Raw genomic sequence first — 19,178 nt, 5'->3', positions numbered from 1 at the left:
CCGCCTGTGCTCCGCGGGGGAAGGAGTCTTAGTGGCTTCCCCTGCGCATGCGCCTTCAGCGCCCGAATCGCCCGCTCGGACTTCCGGTTTGGGAGCTGGACTAGGAGGCTGAAGAGACCCGGCTGGAGCCAGACCCCGAGTGGGTGAGGCTGGCCCGGAGACAGAGATGCGAGTGGGTTGAGGGACAGCCCGAGAGGGAGAAGCTCCCAGGGGTGGGCTGGAGGGTGCTTTCAGGGCGCCTTAGCCCGGTGGGAGGCCTCTGGAGGGACTCACAACGGCTCCGAGAGTGACCTGGCCGGAGGGAGCGAAGACAAAGAGGCCGGAACCCCGCACCCGCCGTTCCCTGAGCTGAGCACCGGGCCCGCGAACCCTGCAACGCTGGGAGCGCCTGGCTAGCACCCGAGTTCGTCTTCAGGAGACCCATGACTACTGCCCCCTCGGACTCCCCCTCGCCACCAACCTAGTGTAACTCTCCCCGAGCCCACCTGGCCCTCGATTCAGGAGCCAAAACCAACTTCTCCAGTGCGCCAGGTTTCCCATCAGTAGTTCCCGGATATTTGCTGAGCGGTTACTTATGCTGTGAGGGAAAACAAAGACCCAATATTCAGTACTTGATTTTTGTTTGGGGTGGGAATGGTAGTGGTGGAGTCTGAGGGGGCGGGGCGGATGCGGAGGTACTGACGGAGATCAGCTGCGACCCCTGGACAGAGGCTTTTTATTGCCTTCAGCAGGATGGTGACATTCCTTTAGAACTGTCGAGCTCCAGGTCTCCCATATGGTTCGAACTCACTGTGCAACACTGGTCAGGGGACCTAAATGGGTCAGATTTGGGGGGGGGGGTGGCAAGTTGCAGACAGTACTTTACTATCCTCAGCTACTTCACCGGGCTGCCCTGGAAGTCGCCCAGAAATGCAGGTCTGTCACCTTTATGCTCCGTTTTGGCTTGCTGTCCTGAAGTTGGTGCCACCTCAGATGGCCTCGCGGAGCATATGGGAAGCGAGGCCAGCTCTAGCAAGACTTTAGACATATGAGTGTATTCCTTCTGATAGTGCCATCTCTCTCTGCCCTAGGAGGACACTTCTTACAGAGAGAGACTCATCTGCAGGTGATTCTCCAAGGACATGGGAAGATAGGTGTAAGCCCTGGAACCTAGACCCATAAGTGGAGGGAAGCTGCTTTCTGCTGTGAATGATGGCCAAACCCACCCTGAGAGGGAATGGCACTAACTCTGAGACCTTCCGACAGCGCTTCAGGAGATTTCATTACCAGGAGGTAGCTGGGCCTCGGGAGGCTTTCAGCCAACTCTGGGAACTTTGCTGTCGGTGGCTAAGGCCGGAGGTGCGCACCAAGGAGCAGATTGTAGAATTGTTGGTGTTAGAGCAGTTCCTGATCGTCTTACCTGGGGAGATCCAGAATTGGGTACAAAAACAATGTCCAGAAAGTGGAGAGGAGGCAGTGGCTCTGGTGGAAGATTTAGAAAGAGAGCCTGGAAGACCTGGACGTTCGGTGAGCAGGGAGGGGGAATTCAGAAGCGTTGTGACTGGGAAGGGGCAAGATAAAAGGCCAAATTAAAGGATAGTCAGGTTTAAAGAGGGGCACAGTCTCCCTTGGTGATGCTTATACTTCTAGTCCTTTAACAGCTAACTTTTTCAGATAGACCTTATTGGGAGATGCTGCCTGGGTGTACCTTTGCCACCATGTCATAATTGAGTTATTCCTAGTTTCATAGTTTTTTACTTAATAGGGAAGAAAGGGAAACTATTTTATAGCCTGTAGTTGGATTTACTGTTTTAATCTTTTTCTTCTGGCATTCCAGCTGCTCTAAGCTAATGGAATAAGAAAGACCATTGTTTGGTATTAACTACCCCCACCCTCCGCCCCAGCCCTAGCCATGTCCCAAAAGGATGATCTCTTTTGGGGTATTAAATAATCTCCTCTGGGAATACCCCTAATTATGACCTTGCAGTGACAATTCATGGGGGTTGTTTCTAGGTCACAGTCTCTGTGAAGGGGCAGGAAGTGCGCTTGGAGAAGATGACACCCCTGAAATCATCACGAGAGTTATTAAGTGTTCGGCAGGAGTCAGTGGAACCCCAGCCCAGGGGTGTACCCAAGAAAGAGAGGGCAAGAAGCCCAGACCTGGGACCACAGGAGCAGATGAACCCAAAGGAGAAGCTCAGACCTTTTCAAAGGAGCGGTGAGGAGTAGATTCATATGGGAAGACAGGATGCCATTCTAAGTTGGGAAGTAGGGTTGGGAGTAGTGAGTGGGAAAGGGATTTCAGGAATGAGTGGAATTGTAGAGTATGCAGTTTTGGGGGACCTCTTGAAGGCATGGAGTTTAGCTCTTTGCTGCAATAAGAATTCTTACATTTCCTCTCTTGATAAGTCGGCCAGAGGATGGCCCCCTAGTTTTTACCAGAACTTGGAATTATTTTCTTTCCTCCTCGTAATGATGACACTAGATCAAAATTTTCTAGATGAAAACTTCTCTATACTTGAAGACACATCTTCCTTTTAGTCATTTTCCTTCTGCATATTAAACTGTATTTGTTTCTTTAGGCTTTTCCCCAGAAGCTCCATTCTTCAGACATACTAGGTTTTGTTACTGTCCCTTGGAACCTTAGAAGTTTTCTGAATAGCATGTTAATTGTGGGGAATTAAATTACATATATCATTCCAGTGAAGGTCTGGTAGGCAGAGGCAGAGAAAGAATTTTACTTCAGAATTTCACTACACTTTCTTTCAGTATAGCTCAACTAATTATTTGATGATTGTTGTTCACTCATTACTCCCAGGACTCTTAGTGCTTTCCCCATTGTCTTTGTGCCTAGTGCTGCTTATTCTACTTGATTCTGTAGAACTTGTTTTTCTTCTTTGTACTCTGCTGAACTCCATTTTGTGTGTTTTTTTTTCCTTTGATCACTTCTTTAACTCATTGAGGTTGTTTTGAATTCTGATCTTATCTTCCAACGTGCCAGCCTTCTCCAGCAGTCTGGTAGTGGTCTCTGTTTAGTCATCCTGATGCCATCCCTCAACCCCACAGACAGACTTGCACAATTAATCAGCTTTTGAACACCTACCATGTGCTTGACACTTTGCAGGAGTGCTCAGTAATAATAAAAGGTTCTCAGAAGAGCCTACAGTATGATTGAGAACATAAATATATGCTGAACTAAACTGTATCGAAACAATGACAGATAATGACTTGTCACAGTTATGTGAGTACAGCAGGGGTTTGGCAGAGTGGGAGACAACGGAGGGCTGTAGGGAAGGCTTTACAGGGACATGAGCAAATGCAGCTCTTGAAGGATGGTTAAATTTGGATAGAAGGGAGGGAGTTAAAGGCAAGGCACAGAGGGGTGAATAAACGTGTGCTGTGTTCTGGAGTTGGGTCTCTATGAGTGGGCTGTGTGTGGTGGGCGCTCAGGTTAAGGTTCAGCAGTACATACAGCATGTGAGCTCAGGAAGCAGGAGTCTGGAGGTTGGGAGGACCGTGACTGCTGCAGTTCTCCGGGTCTGAGAAGAGGGCTAGACTCGGATGGTGGCAGAAGGGATAGTTATATGAAGGGAAAACCTTTAGAATTTGGTGACTGAGTGTGAAGGAAATGGATGAGCTGCAGATAGTCTCCCCCTTGAAATCACTCTGAGTTTAATTCTCTAGCCCCACGTGGAGAACTACAGTTGACTCTTGAACAACGTGAGTTTGAATGTCCTGGGTCCAATATACACAGATACCCTTCATTAGAAATTACGACAGTACTGTGGCTGGTTAAATCTGCAGATATGGAGGAACTGTGGCTGTGGTAGGTGGAGGGCCTACCGTAAGTTATACTCAGATTAACCCCCACGTTATTCAAGGGTCAGCGCTGTAGGAGACAGGAGGTGACTGTTTCCAGCCGTGCTAGGACCTGCCTACAAGTGATCAGGAGGGCTAGGGAGCAACTTGCAACAGAATTATCTGCTCCGAACACATGACAGAACTTTCCTCTCTTGTCAGCCTGCTCTGGAAAATAAAATAGTTCTCATTTTTCGAGGTTTCATGTATTTTCCCACTTTCTTCTACCCATTGAACTTTCTGAAAACATATTCTTAGACATTTTCTTTATCCCTCTTGGCTAAAAAAGGCAGGTCTGAACTCAGAGGTGTTTTTTATGATGAGTCAAAAGTATGATATTTTTTGTTTGCTTCCCTGCAAGCAGGATTTCCACTTCCTAAAGCCCTTGTGGTCTCCAAATTGGAGCAAGGGGAGGCACGGATCCCAGATCTGGGCTCAAAGGAGAAGGAACTCCCAGGAGGCAGACGAATGCACGCTGATCTGTTACCATCCAGGAGAGAGAGAAGCTGGGTGGAACAGGATCACTGGGGCTTTGAGGACGAGAAGGTGGCAGGTGTGCACTGGGGCTATGAAGAGACCAGGACTCTCCTCGCAATTCTCAGTCAGACTGAGTTTTATGAGGCTCTCCGAAACTGTCATCGAAACAGCCAAGTGTACGGGGCTGTAGCTGAGCGGCTCCGGGAGTATGGCTTCCTCCGGACCCTGGAGCAGTGTCGGACCAAGTTCAAAGGTCTCCAGAAGAGCTATCGGAAAGTCAAGAGTGGCCACCCACCTGAGACCTGCCCCTTCTTTGAAGAGATGGAAGCTCTGATGAGTGCCCAAGTCATTGCCCTGCCCAGTAACGACGTGGAGGAGACAGCCCCTCGCTCTGGCCTGGTGGGCAGCGAAGCTGAGCCTGAGGAGCTGGAGCAGGAGGGCTGGCAGCACGAGGAAGGGGAAGAGGCCCTGGCTGAAGAGTCTGACAGTGACGAAGTGGGCCAGGAGGCCACCCCTCAGGACCCCAGTAACTCCACCACACCTGTCCTCTTCCGAAGCCCAAGTGGTAAGAAGCTTTTCTTCTTGGGGTTTTAGGATTAGACTGAGGAATTAATGAGACTGGATGTGGAGTCAGGAAGCATGTCACCCACCAGCTTTGTCACTTAAATAGAGAAGAGAAGCACTTCTCAGTTCTATGTGTATTTCACTCTCGTGTGTGAAAATCAGTGAGCTAGTAAGTGGGGAATAATTTTAGATATTTTAGAGAAATACACCCAGGAAATTCAAGAGAGTCCTGAAAACGATTATCACTCCTTCCATTTATTTCTCTAAAATATTTTTTAGTGATTATAAACTCACTGAAGGCTAAGAAAAACTTGGCACTGTATTATCTTTAAGGAGAATATTTATGGAGCACCTTATGTGAACTGGTGTTTTATCTTTTCTCCTCCGAACTCAAAGTAAGTTTATTATGTATTAATTTTTACTTAGAATAGCATAGTGAGGGACCACCCAAAGTTGAGTAAGCATTCTGTGAGTTTCCTCTGAGACTCGCAACACACACTGGCATTTTAATGGTACTAAGAAGTCTTAGAGCAGGAAATCCTGTATAACACTCTACGCTGAAATATGATTTGCCCATGGAATAACTTTTAAATATTATTGTTGATGTTATTTGTTTTGATGGGAAGAAGTATGAATCAGGAGGCTTTGTTCCTAGTCCTGACCACTAATCAGCTGTCTGACCATTTCAGTTTGTATCCAATATAAAATGGGGCAGGGCAGCAGAACTACTCAAAGTTGCAGGTCCTCTGAGAACAGTGATCTGTTTCTTCCATTTTTTTTCTTATTACATGTGTGCTGTTACTTTTGTTCTGTCCTGGTCATCTGGTCTTCCTGTCTTGCACTTTTAACTTTCACTTTTCTCTATTCTTTTTCTCTTTTTGTCAACTGGAATAAGTTTAGGTAAATCACAAACGTGGCACATGTGCTAGCTGCTGTTATTTTCATGATCTTTGTTCTTTTTGTCTTTTTCCACTGCTTTTTCTGTCTTGATTCTTTCCACTTCTTAACTTGCAGCGAGTGGGGGGTAGTGGAAGCAATGTAACCTCCAGCTGGCTCTCATTGTAAGAGAGCAAAGCATTCTAAGAGTTTGTGTAGATTTTGGAAACGAGGTATTTTTACTTTTCCATCTGGGAGCCCTGGCTTAGGTGATCTTTCAAGATGCAGATGTTAGGACTAAGGAGTTGAGTCTGTAAAGCCCTGGCTGAAGTGGTGCTGAAATTTCTCTTCTGGTGGCAGGTGTACACTGGGGCTACGAAGAGACAAAGACTTACCTTGCAATTCTCAGTGAGACTCAGTTTTACGAAGCCCTCCGGAACTGTCACCGCAACAGCCAGCTGTATGGAGCAGTGGCTGAGCGGTTATGGGAATATGGCTTCCTGAGGACACCAGAGCAGTGTCGGACCAAGTTTAAAAGCCTCCAGACCAGCTATCGAAAAGTCAAGAATGGCCAAGCACCAGAGACCTGCCCCTTCTTTGAAGAGATGGATGCTTTGGTGAGTGCCCGGGCTGCTGCCCCGTCCAGTGATGGCCAGGAAGAGACAGCCTCACACCCCATCCAGGAGACCAGTGAGGCCGAAGCTGAGAAGCAAGCTGAGGAGGCAGACGAGGAGGCCACAGAAGAAGATTCTGAAGATGATGAAGAGGATACTGAGGTACCCCCGGAGGCTATGACCCGTGCTCCAGTCTTATTTCAGAGCCCCAGTGGTAAGATCCTTTTACTTCTTAAGGCATGAATAGCAAAGGGAAGGCAGTGGGATTTAGGAGAAAAATCATCAGATTGAAGACCAGGAGGACTGGCCTCTGTACACAGCAATCATGGATTCTTCTTGTGACCACCTTCTCTCTTCTCCATGTTTCCTGTCTGTTAAAGCAGCTGGTTTATACCACCTGCTCACTGACTTGCCTCCTCACACGACAGCATCAGTCTGAGATGGTTGCAGACTTTGTAAATTTGCTGTCACCTGCATGTGAGCTGCTAGGTTATTCGGCAGTTTACCCAGCAGGGAATCTGAAAGCTGACATCTCCCAAGTAGCATGTCATGGACGCAGAGTAGGATGAAGTTGATTTTTTGTTTGGTTGTCTTTTTTTCCTTAGCAGGGGGTGAGGTAATTAGGTTAACTTATTGTTTACTTATTTTTAATGGAGGTACTGGAGATTGAACCCAGGATGTACATGCTATGTGTGCGCTCTACCACTGAGCTATACCCTCCCCTCCATGAGGCTGATTTTTAAAGTTTCTCCTCATTTATGTTTTTCCTTCTAGTTTCAGCTTGTATACTAGCTTTATGCCTGCTTTATTCACATATATGAAAACCTGATAACCTCTGTTTTCAGACATACTTATGCAAAATTCTGAGATTTCTGAGGGAACTGACCCTTTAAATCTTACTGTGTAAGGGAAAAAAAAAAGACTTCACTATGGCTTCCCACCTTGTGGGAAGAATTATTCTGATTTTGGAGTCATACATATGTATGTATGTGAATCTGGACTAGGTTGTTTACTGGCTGAGTACCTTAGAGCAAGTTACTTAACCCCATAAGTTTGTTTACATATTAAGACTGATCTCATAATATTGATATAAATGAGGTATCATGGTGAAGCACTCAGCACAGTGCTTGGGCAGTAACTAAATAAGTTTTCTTTTCCAACAGTTCTTTAGATCAGCATTCTTCAAGTGTGCTCCATGGAACATCGATTCCACGGAGCTACTAATATGTTCCACTAAAAAATGGCTTCTAGGTTTAGGAAATGCTAAATATCCCTCTTGGAGGCACATAATTTATATTTGCATATTTAAGGTTCTGAAGTCTCATTTAATCTAATGAACCTCTGTTTCATGGGGCATCTCCTAAGACTGGGCTTCTGGGTAGAACTGTTGCTTTAAGGAGTACACATACAGGTTGTCACAGCATTCTTTTGTTCTCAGATTTAGTCCAGGGAATTTGGGATCCAGAGTTCATCTGAAAATTCTGCAAAATCAAACTAAATTTGCAAACTGAAAATATGCAAGTAACTGCAAATTCTCATAGCCTAGGCCCGGAAGCCTAGAATAATATTAAAAGCTTAGCCGGGGCATTAAAGTAGTACTTTTGGAATATCTAGTGATTATTTTTTCACAGATAAAGAGAATGTTTTAGAGAGACACTTCCTAGCAGAGTTTCTCTCTGAGAGGGCCTTTTGTTCTTTGAAAGACACCAAGTATTTTTTTATTCTGTTTTCACTCTCAATATACTTTGGAATATGAGGGGAACAGGACTTATGTAGCTCTTTTTTGATATAGAAGTTTCCTAGAGTTTTCCTGGGCATTCCCTTCTACTCCATTTAGTTACTGATACCATGAACTAGATACCATGAACATGAACGAGATACCATGATAGGCCTGAGATGAAGCAAAGGTACAGCATCAGAAGGTGTTTTTCCTGCATAAACATGGTGATAATCATCTCAGATCTGGTAGGTTTTTCTTGTTTTACTGAGAGGATTTTCTGAAGATCCCAGGTATCCTGGGAGAGTTAAAAGAACATATTAACCAGCCCCTACATAAATGAGAAGCATGTGACAGGTTACAAGTAGAGAAGTAAACATTGGAATTTTAATAGATGGTAATTATTTGGGATTTAGAGCGCCCTAATTTTTATCTTTGATCATTTAATGTGATACTCACTTAACCCTGGCACATAGTATTTGAGGACATGGATAACTTTTAAAATTCTATTCTTATGTCAGGTTTTGAGGCTGGATTTGAAAATGAAGAGAATCTAAAACGGGATATTTCTGAGGAAGTACAACTACATAAGACATTACTTGCAAGGTCGGAAAGGAAAATCTCCCGGCATCTTAATCAGGGTAAAGGCAGTGAGAGTGAATGTAGATCAGGAAGACAGTGGGAAAAGACCCCAGGGGAAAGAAAAGGAAAAGCGACGTTCCCAGAGAAGAGTTTAGGTAAAGTTTTAAGTCATCAGAGACCGTACTTGGGAGAGAGACCCTATAAATATCTCAGATATGGCAAAAGCTTTGGTCCAAACACCCACCTCATGCATCCGCTATCCCAACAAGTGGAAAATCCGTATAAATGTGCTGATTGTGGGAAAAGCTTCAGTCGTAGTGCACGCCTCATTAGACACCAGAGAATCCACACTGGAGAGAAACCTTATAAGTGTCTTGACTGTGGGAAAAGTTTCCGTGACAGTTCCAATTTCATCACCCATAGGAGAATCCATACGGGAGAGAAGCCATATCAATGTGGTGAGTGCGGAAAGCGCTTCAATCAGAGCTCAAGCCTTATCATTCACCAGAGAACCCACACAGGAGAAAAGCCCTATCAGTGTGAAGAGTGTGGGAAAAGCTTCAATAACAGTTCTCATTTCAGTGCACACCGGAGGATACACACAGGAGAGAGACCCCACGTGTGTCCTGACTGTGGAAAGAGCTTCAGTAAGAGTTCTGACTTACGTGCACATCACAGAACCCACACAGGAGAGAAACCCTATGGCTGTCATGACTGTGGCAAGTGCTTCAGTAAAAGCTCTGCTCTTAATAAGCACCGAGAAATCCACACACGAGAAAAATATCTGTCACAGTCAGCACTTAAATAAGCCCCTGAAGGTCTATGAAGAAAACAGCCTCAATACATGCACTAAAATCATTTGGAAAAGTCTTCCAACAGTGAGATCCATCTCCTCATCTGTGCCCTACTAGTTTAGGAAATACCCTGAAATTTACCCCACTGTTTGTTCCTGTTTCTCCTGGATCTGGAGTCAAATTCCCAAAGCATCGTAAGAATGAAAGATTTCAGTCCCTCTCCTTGTTTGAATTGACAGGTAACACCTTTCCCTCTCAGTGCCTGTGTTGTTCCCCTAATAGAGAGGACACAGTAGTAGGCCCTATGAGTTTGATGTCAGCCTTCTTTATTCATCCTGTTATTCAGCTGCATCTCAACTGGAAAAATCCATCACAGCAGCACTTCAGGGAGAAGTTGTGAGACTTCTCATTGAATGGGTCTAGCTCTTTGTGCAGTAATGGAAATGCAAAAAAGAGTGACTTTTCCTGCTCACTTAAGCCTGTACTCAGAATGACAGATCTGTCACGCACACTCTTCATTTACCTTAAAGGAGGAGAGTTTAATGTCCAGCTTGGTTCTGACCTGTGAATCATCTTGTCAACAACCTAGGTGTGCTATATGGGGAAACAATGTAAACCTTGTCTAAGTATTGAGGTGTGAACCCTGGATTTCTTAAGTTTCTTCCAAGCCCTAGAAGCTTTGGAATAGAATAATACTGCACTTATAGCACCTAGTTTGATTTTTAAATTTTTTTCCTGCTCCATCTCATCTGAATTTCATCTGTCTCTTGTGGTCCAGAAGCCCAAAGCGCAAGCCAGATGAATGTGGTGACAGGAAAAGCAGCTAAAGCTGCCAAGAGGGAACTGTCCATATTCCACACACCCTAAACACCTAGCCTAGTGTTACACACCCTGTGGACACTCAATACTAACCTGCAATAAGCAGAATCCACCTGCCACATTCCCATGGATTGGGAAAACAGACCGCTTTGTGCCAACAACTCTTTACCCTAATGGTAACAAGGACAGATTGTCTTTGGTCAGTGGAGTTGACAATACTTGCACACATGTGCGCACATATTCAACTGTGTACATCTATTTTTAAAAGCAGCTCTTCAAACACAAATGTAATTCTGACCTTTATAATCAAATCATATTGAAATAACTGCCCGTATGTTCATAGTACTATGATGAGCCTGTACAGCACAAGTTAAACACACTCCATCCTTATCCGTACAGTCTAAGATAGTGTCCATGACACTGACATGGACAAACACTAAGTGCACATATATAGCTGCCACAGTTTTAGGGAAATCTAGAAAGCTAGGTAGTAACACTATGCATAAATGTGAAGGTCTAATGCATTAGAGTTTGTGAAAATTTGAGAGGTATTTTCTTTCATCAGGAAGACTTCATGAAGTAGAAGTGTTCAGAGGGAAGGTTACTGGGTAAATGAGAGCAGGAAGAACTTCCCAAAACTAACTGCAAAACTGAGTGCTGAGTGGGTAAGAAATGGGAAAACTGGGGCGCACTGGAGCAGAAGGCAAAGGACAGACTGTAAGGAAGGTGAGACAAAAGTTGGAGCAGTGCAAAATGTAAGGGGTGGTACAATACGGGCTTTGTAGGAGGCAGAGAGATCTGGTCAGCTGAAGCACCGAGTGCCAGAGACACACGAGGAGGTGCTCCCATCCTCCAGAGTAAACTGGGGCCCGTGCTATGCCAGGAGACAACTGGGTGGCACCCAGGAAGAAGAATGAGCAGCTTTAGGGGACTGCTATGGGAGACCAAAGTCAGAAACTGGTATCTTGCAAAGATACTTTGATGGGCAGGTCAGAGGAAAGAGGACTGTGAGCAGATGGCTAAGGGCTGGGCTAAGTAGCTGTTTCATATTCACACGTAGTTAGAGTCCTGTGCCTGGACTGAGAGGTGGGGAGATAGATTCTCAAATTCACAGCTTACTGTGATAGATGAGAGACTACGTAGCACTCTGGTGTTGATGGAATCTCCTAATTCCTAATTCTTAGGAATTCTCAGTTATGTTGCCTAAGCAGACAGGAAGATGCAGGAAACACCAGTATGAAGCAACACCTCAGGATCTGAGGCAGTTTAGGAAATGTGCTATGTTTTTTAAAAATAAGAGATTCCTGTCTTCAGTGTATCTATGTACAGTCTTGTTGAAAAAGCACTGGTTGTGGTATCAGCAGATGTGAATTCTGGTTCCAGATGTCTTGTGTGTAAGTCACCCTGCCTCCATTTCCCTTTCGATAAAGCAGAATAATGTTTACACCTTCATCTGCCTCTCAGGGATACCATGTTAATAAAAATTGTATTTATAAAGTGCCCAGTGTTTCCTCAGGTTTTTAAAATGTATATATATGCAAAATTATGATTAAGGTGTTGCTGGTAGGAAAAGATAAATCTTTACCTGCCTTTTTTGGCTCTCTGTGGGGTTGCTCCAAGCATGTCTGTCTGAATCTTTATGTCCTAGGCTGAGAAGCAAATTAGAATGTGGTAAAAGAGAAATTAGAATGAAATTCCTCCCATAGTATCTGTATCCACATCCATTATGACAAACCTTTATCACCTGTCATAACTGGGTATGGAGAAGGAGTCTTACTTTAAAAGACCCAGGACCAGTCCGCCAATGTCCAGACGAAGAGAATGTGTGGACGGAATAGGGCAAAGGCAAAACTCTTGCCAGGGAGAACCCGGTTCATCTCAAACTAGTTCATGAACCATTATCCGCGACTCCTGAGGATGGAAGAAGCAAGAAATACTACATGGTCTTCCAACATTCCAAGAAAGAGAAACCAGGCCCAGTGTTGGGGGAGCAAGAGGATCTATGTGCCGCTCCCTTTAATACCCAAAAGATCTTTGTGGGGACAGACTGGGTGGCAAGTGCAGCAGAGGCAGCAAGAATATATTAGCAGGAGCTGGACAGTCATATCTGTTCTCATCAGTTGTTTCCCTAGTACTGTTATTTCTTTTTCTTTATTTCCCCCATATTATCATTCTTCCCTTTATTACTTATTCTCTGTGGCCAATGCCATAGAACTTAGTATTATACACACACGTATATACACACATACATGCATGTACATATAGACCTGCCATTTCTCTTTCCCTGTAATCTGAGTATAGAGGCTGTCACATCAACTCTATAGAGAACTGTTTTTATGGTGGAGGGAAGATGAGCTATGAGCCTAATGATGGGTCAGTTTTCTCTCCATTATTCGATTCAAAATCTAAAATGAAACTTTACTTCTATACACTCATAATTATCCAGTGAGATGCATGTCTCAAAAGTTTTGACATATGAAATGTTACCTAGTATCCTCTGCCACATTACTTAAAGTAACAGATGTTATATGGAGATACTTTACTTAGGAGCTTAAATTCCTTCTACATCCACTATGGGCTCCTTCAGAAATAAAAATCTGGAACAATTGGAAGTCAAATTAAAGGCTGGAAATAGAAGTCTAAAGTACCCTAGAGCCCAAGAAATGTCTGGCCAGCATAGTTTCATTATGGTCAAAATAAGAAAAGGTAAGATAGGGACATTTAAAAAAAAAAAATCGCGACTCCGAGGGGATTAAACATGAGAAAGGCAAAGCCAGATCTCAGCTTTCTGTCACTAGGTCACCCAAAGGAGATTAACCCTGGCTACTGGGATTCACAAAAATCCATGGTATGCAGTGTGGCCTCGAGTCAGCAGTTGTGGGGAATACTTAAGTGAAGGGAGCTGATTAAAGTAAGCACAACCAAATACAGAGCAGTCATCAGCTTAAAGGTTTTGTTCTCCCCTCTCTCCTCACGTTATTTAGTAATTTTAAAACTTTTCTGATCAGAAACTACTTTGATTTTCTTGAAGTTTTATGACCACTAATGGAGAGGGATTGTTAAGTCAAAATCACCGCTGGAATGGGGAGTTCAGTGAGCAGCAACACTCAAGTCCCTTCCAGCGAGCAGCACGGAGGTGAGCCATGGAAGACCTCAGAGCCTGCTAGTCAGCTTAAGACTGACTGACCGGGCGCCCACCATGAGTAAGGTGCTGGTGTCGGGGCCCACGGCACTTGGCTGCTGTGCTTCCAAGGGAGGGAGTGGTGGGTGGTTTACTAAGTGGGTAACGGCAGGGAGAGATCCTGGTTGCAATACATACTGGAAAGTACTTCACCTTATTACAGCTTAAAAATGTAACACTCTGGGCTTCAGATGATTCCACTTCTTCCTCAGTTCAGACTTGGTGCTGTCAGAAGCAAAGATGTAGCTGATGGATTCAGAAGACAGATCCCACACTTGAGACTGGGTCAAATTAAATGTTTCAGCTGCCAGCTGGTACTCCTGAGAAAGGTGTGTTGCAAAAACACCCTTATCATCAGTCTGTCAACATAAGCAAGAAAATTTCAAAATGAATGAGGAAATGATTTTTTAAAAAACAGCTTCTGTATAGAGTCTTATTTTCCTATTTACCATGCTTCTTTTAAGAGTCTAAACGGGGGCCTATAAATGTATCCATGCATATCTATAACAAAACAGGCTTGTTATTCTTTTTAAAAACAAAAGCAAACACCAGAGCAGTGGCTCTCAACCATGGCTGCATATTAAAATCACCTAGGGAACATCTGTGCCCAGGACTCACCCCAGATCAAATAAAGCAGATCTCAAGGGATGGGTGCTGGGCACCAGTGTTTTTGTTGCTGTTGTTCCCCCAGGTACTGTCCAGGACCTGCCCCCACAGAGCCAAACCAGAATCATGCTGGCCCTTTGCAGCCTCTCATGCCCCAATCCCCTGTCACTCCTCTACTAGGGCATCACCCCCAGGCATGCAAGGAGGTCAGCTAGGTAGTGAATGTCTACCCAAGGCAACTGAGGGACTACAAAGGAGCAAAATATCCCACAGAGAACACCTTACACAGATCACGGCAGGATGGGCAACGCTGTACCAGAATCCAAAATGATGCCGGCCATAGCTCGGAACTGTCTGACTTTTGACGTTTGAGGTCAAACAGAGTTCTAGATGAAGGAGGGAAAAGGAAGAAGCCTCTTATTAAAAGCAGGTTAGGAGACTCATTCGATGTTCACCAAGTAGACACGAGAAATCTTTCCAAACTATGCTAATTTTCAGTAGTTCATTATTTTACAAAATTGACCTTTCCTTACATGTGAAAATTTGCAGTCCAATTAGTGTAGTTGTGTGGGAAATATGTGCTGTAGTTTATGTGTAGCAACCGTACCAGGCAGGGAATTAACATCCCCTTCACAGCCACGTGCTTCCTCCTTTCTTTTCCCACAATGGAGAGGAAAGAGGAGTGTGATAAGCCAGTCTCCATGAAGAAGGCAGGGAAGCAGCGTGACAGGGGAGCAGAAGGAATCTTTGCAGGGCTGCTGCACTTCTTCCTGGTCTGACAGTGGAGGCTAAAATAAAGGTAAGAAAACAGTAGCACTGCCTAAGGGTTTACAGTAACACAAAAAGCCAAGGGCAGAAACAGACTTCTTCCACGGCTTCAAAGAAAACCTCTAAACTCCTTTACTCAGATAACCATCCATTCATTGCCTGCTGCAAGTATGTCCTTCTTAAGGATGACTTCTACGATGATCAAACTCCTGCCTTGAAACACTCCCTGTACTGGGCTCCCCCAGCAAGACTAAAACACTTCACTGACTTGATGGACGGTGTCTGCTCACATGAAGAAGGGCACAACACCGGGCCACTCAGGCTGAGCAATGGCTAACCCAACCCCACCACACCAAGTGGTTTCTAAGATTCTCTAGTTTTGTGGATGTTTAAAAATTTCCCTAATAAAAAGAAAAAAAACCTCACCCATTACGAACTGCTGAAAAACTCTATAAGTGGTTAGACAACACACCTACACAAGTGTTAACTGCAAACTGTTAAATACTTAAGTTCAGCCAATTCATCATTTAGTAAAAAGCAGCCAACTGCACCTTTCCCTGTTCCCTTCTCCAACCATCCAACTGAAAGTGGTTCTCTTACCATTCTATTGGCCTGTTTAATCTTCCTCAAAGAATTTAACACTGACCGTTTTCATGTGTATTTGCTTGCCGTCTTATCTATGCTAGAACTTAAGTTCCTTGAGAAAGAAACCTTGTCTGTTTTGTTTACTGCTCTATTCCCAGCAATCTGAACAGTGACTGGAGCAGAGGAGGCACTCCATGAGTATCTGCTGTGAAATACAAATAGCTCCAGGTATACACATGTAGACAAACAAGGGTGTGATGGTCAACAGACACATAATAATATGACAGGAATTTTGCAGAAGTATTAATTTTTAAATAAATGTCGCACACTTTCATAACATATATTAGTTTGGTTAAAGGCATTTCAAAATACCAGATGACCCTTATTCCTTCAATACAATACAGAGTTCCAGGAACTGAGGAAGGTGGCAGTGAACCAGACCAACAAGGGCCCTGCTCTCATGGAGCTTATATTCTAACGGGAGCTAAGACTTCCTGTTACTTAAGTGAGGCTGAGAAAGCATCAGTTAATTTCTAAGTGACATTTGTATATTTAGAACAGTGCTTTTCTCCATATGGCCTGCAACCTGGGGACTCGGGGAGGAAGGGGCAGAGGGTTGTCTGGAGGACTTGAAGCCTTGAGCCTTACCGAGTGGTATCTGGTGCTGCCTCACGAAGTCCACCAGATCCAGGGACCCTCCCTCAGAGGAGCTGAGAAACGTCCCATGCCCGATCCGATCCGGAAGCAGATCCAAGAGTACTTGGGTTTCTTTTTTTTGGTTTGGAATCTCAAAGAAAAGAGAAAGAGGGAATCAAAAATCCTCTTTTGATGGTTCTTAAAAGTACTTTTTTCTATAGCCAGAGACTGTTCCTCTGGAAGGTAATGTGGACATTCTGGGAAGCTAAGCGACTCACACCTTACAGTTCTCTCCTTTGCCTTTTATCTTTCCACTCATTTCCTAATGTTCCTCTAGATCCATTTCAGTGATAATAACGATAGAGTCAATAATGATATCTAAGGACCTATTTTGTGCCCTTTCACATACATTCTCCTTTAAACCTCACAAGAATCAAAGTATTAATATGAAGAAATCAAAACTCAAAAAAAGTAAGTAATTTTCAAAACCAAAACCTTACAACTTTATATGCTTGTGTTCTGTGTTGTGTGTATGTATTCATATGTATTAGAAAAAGGCCTGGAAAAAAAATATATAAACACAAAACTACTAACAGGAGCAACTGGTAAGCAGAACTAAAGTGGGAAGGGGACCTTCCATTTTTTATTTTTTTACTTCTACTTCACACTACTTCTCTACACGTGGATTTTCTTTGGATAGATATAACTTTTATAGTTAAAAATATGAAGCATTAAAAAGAAAAGTTGTCTAAGCTCATAGAGCTGGTGAATGAGAGACATGAGGGCGAGGCCTGGCTCTGCCTGACTCCGGGCTCAGGCTCCATCCACCTCCAGTGCGCCTGTGCTCTATCCTGACAAGGCTCGCTACGTACAAACCACAACCACCATGAAAACGTCTAGCTGTGCCCTTCACCTCCTAGAGACCCTAAGTGGCAAATGACCATAAGATGTTGAAATGAAATGTTTTATAACCAGTGGGTCAAACAAGAACAGCAAGAGAGGCCAAGGTAAAGAGCAGGTTCTGATGCTGTACACAAAGACCAGAAGCAACTGGCCACACGCTGGCTGTTCCAGTATACTGACCAATGGCTTCAATCTGGCATCAGGTCAACTAGAGGGTGTCCTCTGCGTGAAAGATCTTTTTGATCAGAGCGTGGAAACATGGATCCTAGATTTTTAAGTTCTGCCACTAGATTACTGACTCTCTGCTTGTAGATGTGAAAAACACCCAGTATTGACAAGAAGCTCCAATTTTTCCCCAGTCTTTAAATCATGATCCCATCTAATACTCAAAATAACCATGCGAGGTAAACAGACTAAGTATGACTAAGTATCCTTTCCTGCTTTCAAGAAACAAATCCAAGTTCATCAAGTTGTAGACATTAATTTTGTACAGCGTTTCTTGCATGTCAAAAAAAAGAAAAGAAATAATTAAATAGGTAGAAGTCCTGAGGTAGAAAGTAAATCTATCTGTAAAATGGGGAAACATGCAGGAGAGTTCCTTGTCTGCCTCACAGGGATGTGCTTATTCAGAAGGGGGCTGTTCTTTAGCCACGACCTGTGCATTATCTGTCTCTGCTGAGCCTTATAAAACGATGAGGAGCTCCTTCCTTTCTTGCCAGCAGCGTATGTGATACATTCAGGTCCCTTCCCCTGTGAGGACAAGTGAGACAAACTCATGCTTTTCTCAGTGTCAGCTTGCCAGTAAGAAGGCTGCTGATGGAAAGTCAATGCATCTTCTCTAGACAGATGTCATTAAGCTGTTTTAAGGACACAACTGTAGTGCAAGTCAACAGCCACCCCAGGAACTATAAAAACAGTGACACGAGGGACTAAAGCAAGTCATGCCTTTATCATTATAATGTACACAGAAATATTTCTACTTTCTCCGTCTAAAAATGTTTTTCCAAGCCAGGTTTACTTTTAGTCATTTATAAATGATTACTATCTTCCATTAATTATTTTCCATTGTAATCTACTCTCTCCAGGCTAATTTTACAATATTTATTTACCTCTGAAAGATGCAATGCCAACTTCAAACCTGATTTTTTAGCTTCTAAAAGAGGTTCCAAGAAGTCTTTTGCTTGTCCTGCCTTGAAGATAAAAGTTGAAATGAGGCTGTTTGAGTCTGGGCAAACTGAAGAGCTGGGTATTCTGCCTCAATAAACAAAAGAATAAAATAATAGCAGGAAAAAAATGGCAGATTGACTCATTTGCACGTTTTGTCTAATGTGCTACATTAGGGAATTCAAAGCTGGCAAAGAACAGTCCTTTGCATTCAAGAATCTTAAATCAAGTTTCAGTGAACTCGAGATCAATCAGCTAAGCTAGACATAACAGTCACCAAACTTTAGTTCTGGAAGGATATGTATTCAAGTACTGCTAAGGAGCAGAACTCATCTGATTCAGGAATCGGCATGATTAGTAAAGAAAGCTTCTATCAAATGGGCAGATGAAACAAGGCCGGAACAGCCTAGGTTTAGACAAAGCCCTAAGAACCAGTTTCCTGGGACTCTCTAATTCAATGGTTTTCAACCAGGGGCAATTCTGCTCCCCCAAGGGACATCTGGTAATGTCTACAAACATTTTCAGTTGTCACAACTAGGAGGGTGCTGGTATCTATTGGACAGAGGCCAGGGCTACGGCTAAACCTTATAATATACAGAATTATTTGGCCCAAAATGTCAGTAGTGCCACAGTTGACACTGTGATAACAGTGTGACACTCTGTTTGAATCTGACCTTCAAGAAGCTCTAGGCCAGCCTTTCTCAACTGGGGGTTCTGTGAGATAATTAAGCCTTCACCATAATTAAGCATTAGACAGGGATTGTATATAATGAGTTAACTTTTCTCTTATGTATGTAGAATGTGTACCACCTTCAGAAAAATGAAGAAAATAATCAAAGTCATGCAATTTTTTTTTTTTTTTAGGCTTAATTCTTTCATAGAACCCTGATTGAGAGCAGCTGTGCAGACATTCTGGTCATCCAGGGCAGAAGAGCGCTTCACGCACACAGAGAGTCTGCTGGACCTCTGGAGAAGGAAGGATGCTCCAAGCCAATCTTTACCCCACAATTTGACTCCACCTTTTAGAAGGAAAATGTATTTTGGAAAAATAACTT

At 43.7% G+C, this 19,178-nt stretch overlaps 2 protein-coding genes across 15 annotated transcripts in view; one reads left to right on the top strand and one right to left on the bottom strand.

Moving 5' to 3' along the window:
- Positions 1 to 8: 8 nt before the first annotated feature.
- ZSCAN29 (zinc finger and SCAN domain containing 29) lies at positions 9 to 19,161 on the top strand. 11 transcript variants are annotated; one of them, XM_045524332.2, is made up of 6 exons: positions 9 to 139; positions 1,071 to 1,506; positions 1,993 to 2,197; positions 4,202 to 4,879; positions 6,115 to 6,582; positions 8,607 to 11,780. In XM_045524332.2, the coding sequence occupies exons 2-6, from the start codon at positions 1,189 to 1,191 to the stop codon at positions 9,473 to 9,475; spliced, it is 2,538 nt and encodes an 845-aa protein (XP_045380288.1). In that variant the 5' UTR covers positions 9 to 139; positions 1,071 to 1,188; the 3' UTR covers positions 9,476 to 11,780. The 11 variants fall into 11 exon arrangements, with proteins under 11 accessions (XP_045380288.1, XP_010963519.1, XP_010963517.1 ...); XM_010965217.3 differs by having other exon boundaries at positions 9 to 143; XM_010965215.3 differs by having other exon boundaries at positions 9 to 172.
- MAPDA (N6-Methyl-AMP deaminase) overlaps positions 8,451 to 19,178 on the bottom strand; it is a 59,238-nt gene continuing 48,510 nt past the window's right edge. For all 4 annotated transcript variants that reach the window (XM_074366021.1, XM_045524341.2, XM_074366020.1 and 1 more), the window contains 4 exons: positions 18,069 to 18,149; positions 16,069 to 16,207; positions 14,353 to 14,453; positions 8,451 to 13,820 (listed from right to left, as the gene is read on the bottom strand). In XM_074366021.1, coding sequence (XP_074222122.1) covers positions 13,626 to 13,820; positions 14,353 to 14,453; positions 16,069 to 16,207; positions 18,069 to 18,149 — 516 coding nt within the window. In that variant the 3' untranslated portion in view covers positions 8,451 to 13,625. The remainder of the gene's footprint in view (positions 13,821 to 14,352; positions 14,454 to 16,068; positions 16,208 to 18,068; positions 18,150 to 19,178) is intronic.

This window comes from Camelus bactrianus, chromosome 6 (assembly GCF_048773025.1).
Source record: "Camelus bactrianus isolate YW-2024 breed Bactrian camel chromosome 6, ASM4877302v1, whole genome shotgun sequence".
NCBI classification, from domain to species: Eukaryota; Metazoa; Chordata; class Mammalia; order Artiodactyla; family Camelidae; genus Camelus; species Camelus bactrianus.
The sequence above is the reverse complement of the archived record's forward strand: the minus strand, read 5'-3'. Positions and strand labels throughout refer to the sequence as shown.

Excerpts from the sequence above, each read along its gene's own strand:
- ZSCAN29 (XM_045524332.2), top strand. The coding sequence starts at position 1,189 with ATGATGGCCAAACCCACCCTGAGAGGGAATGGCACTAACTCTGAGACC. Across the intron at positions 1,507-1,992 it reads CTGGAAGACCTGGACGTTCG|GTCACAGTCTCTGTGAAGGG; the intron begins GTGAGCAGGGAG and ends GGTTGTTTCTAG. Across the intron at positions 2,198-4,201 it reads CAGACCTTTTCAAAGGAGCG|GATTTCCACTTCCTAAAGCC; the intron begins GTGAGGAGTAGA and ends CCCTGCAAGCAG.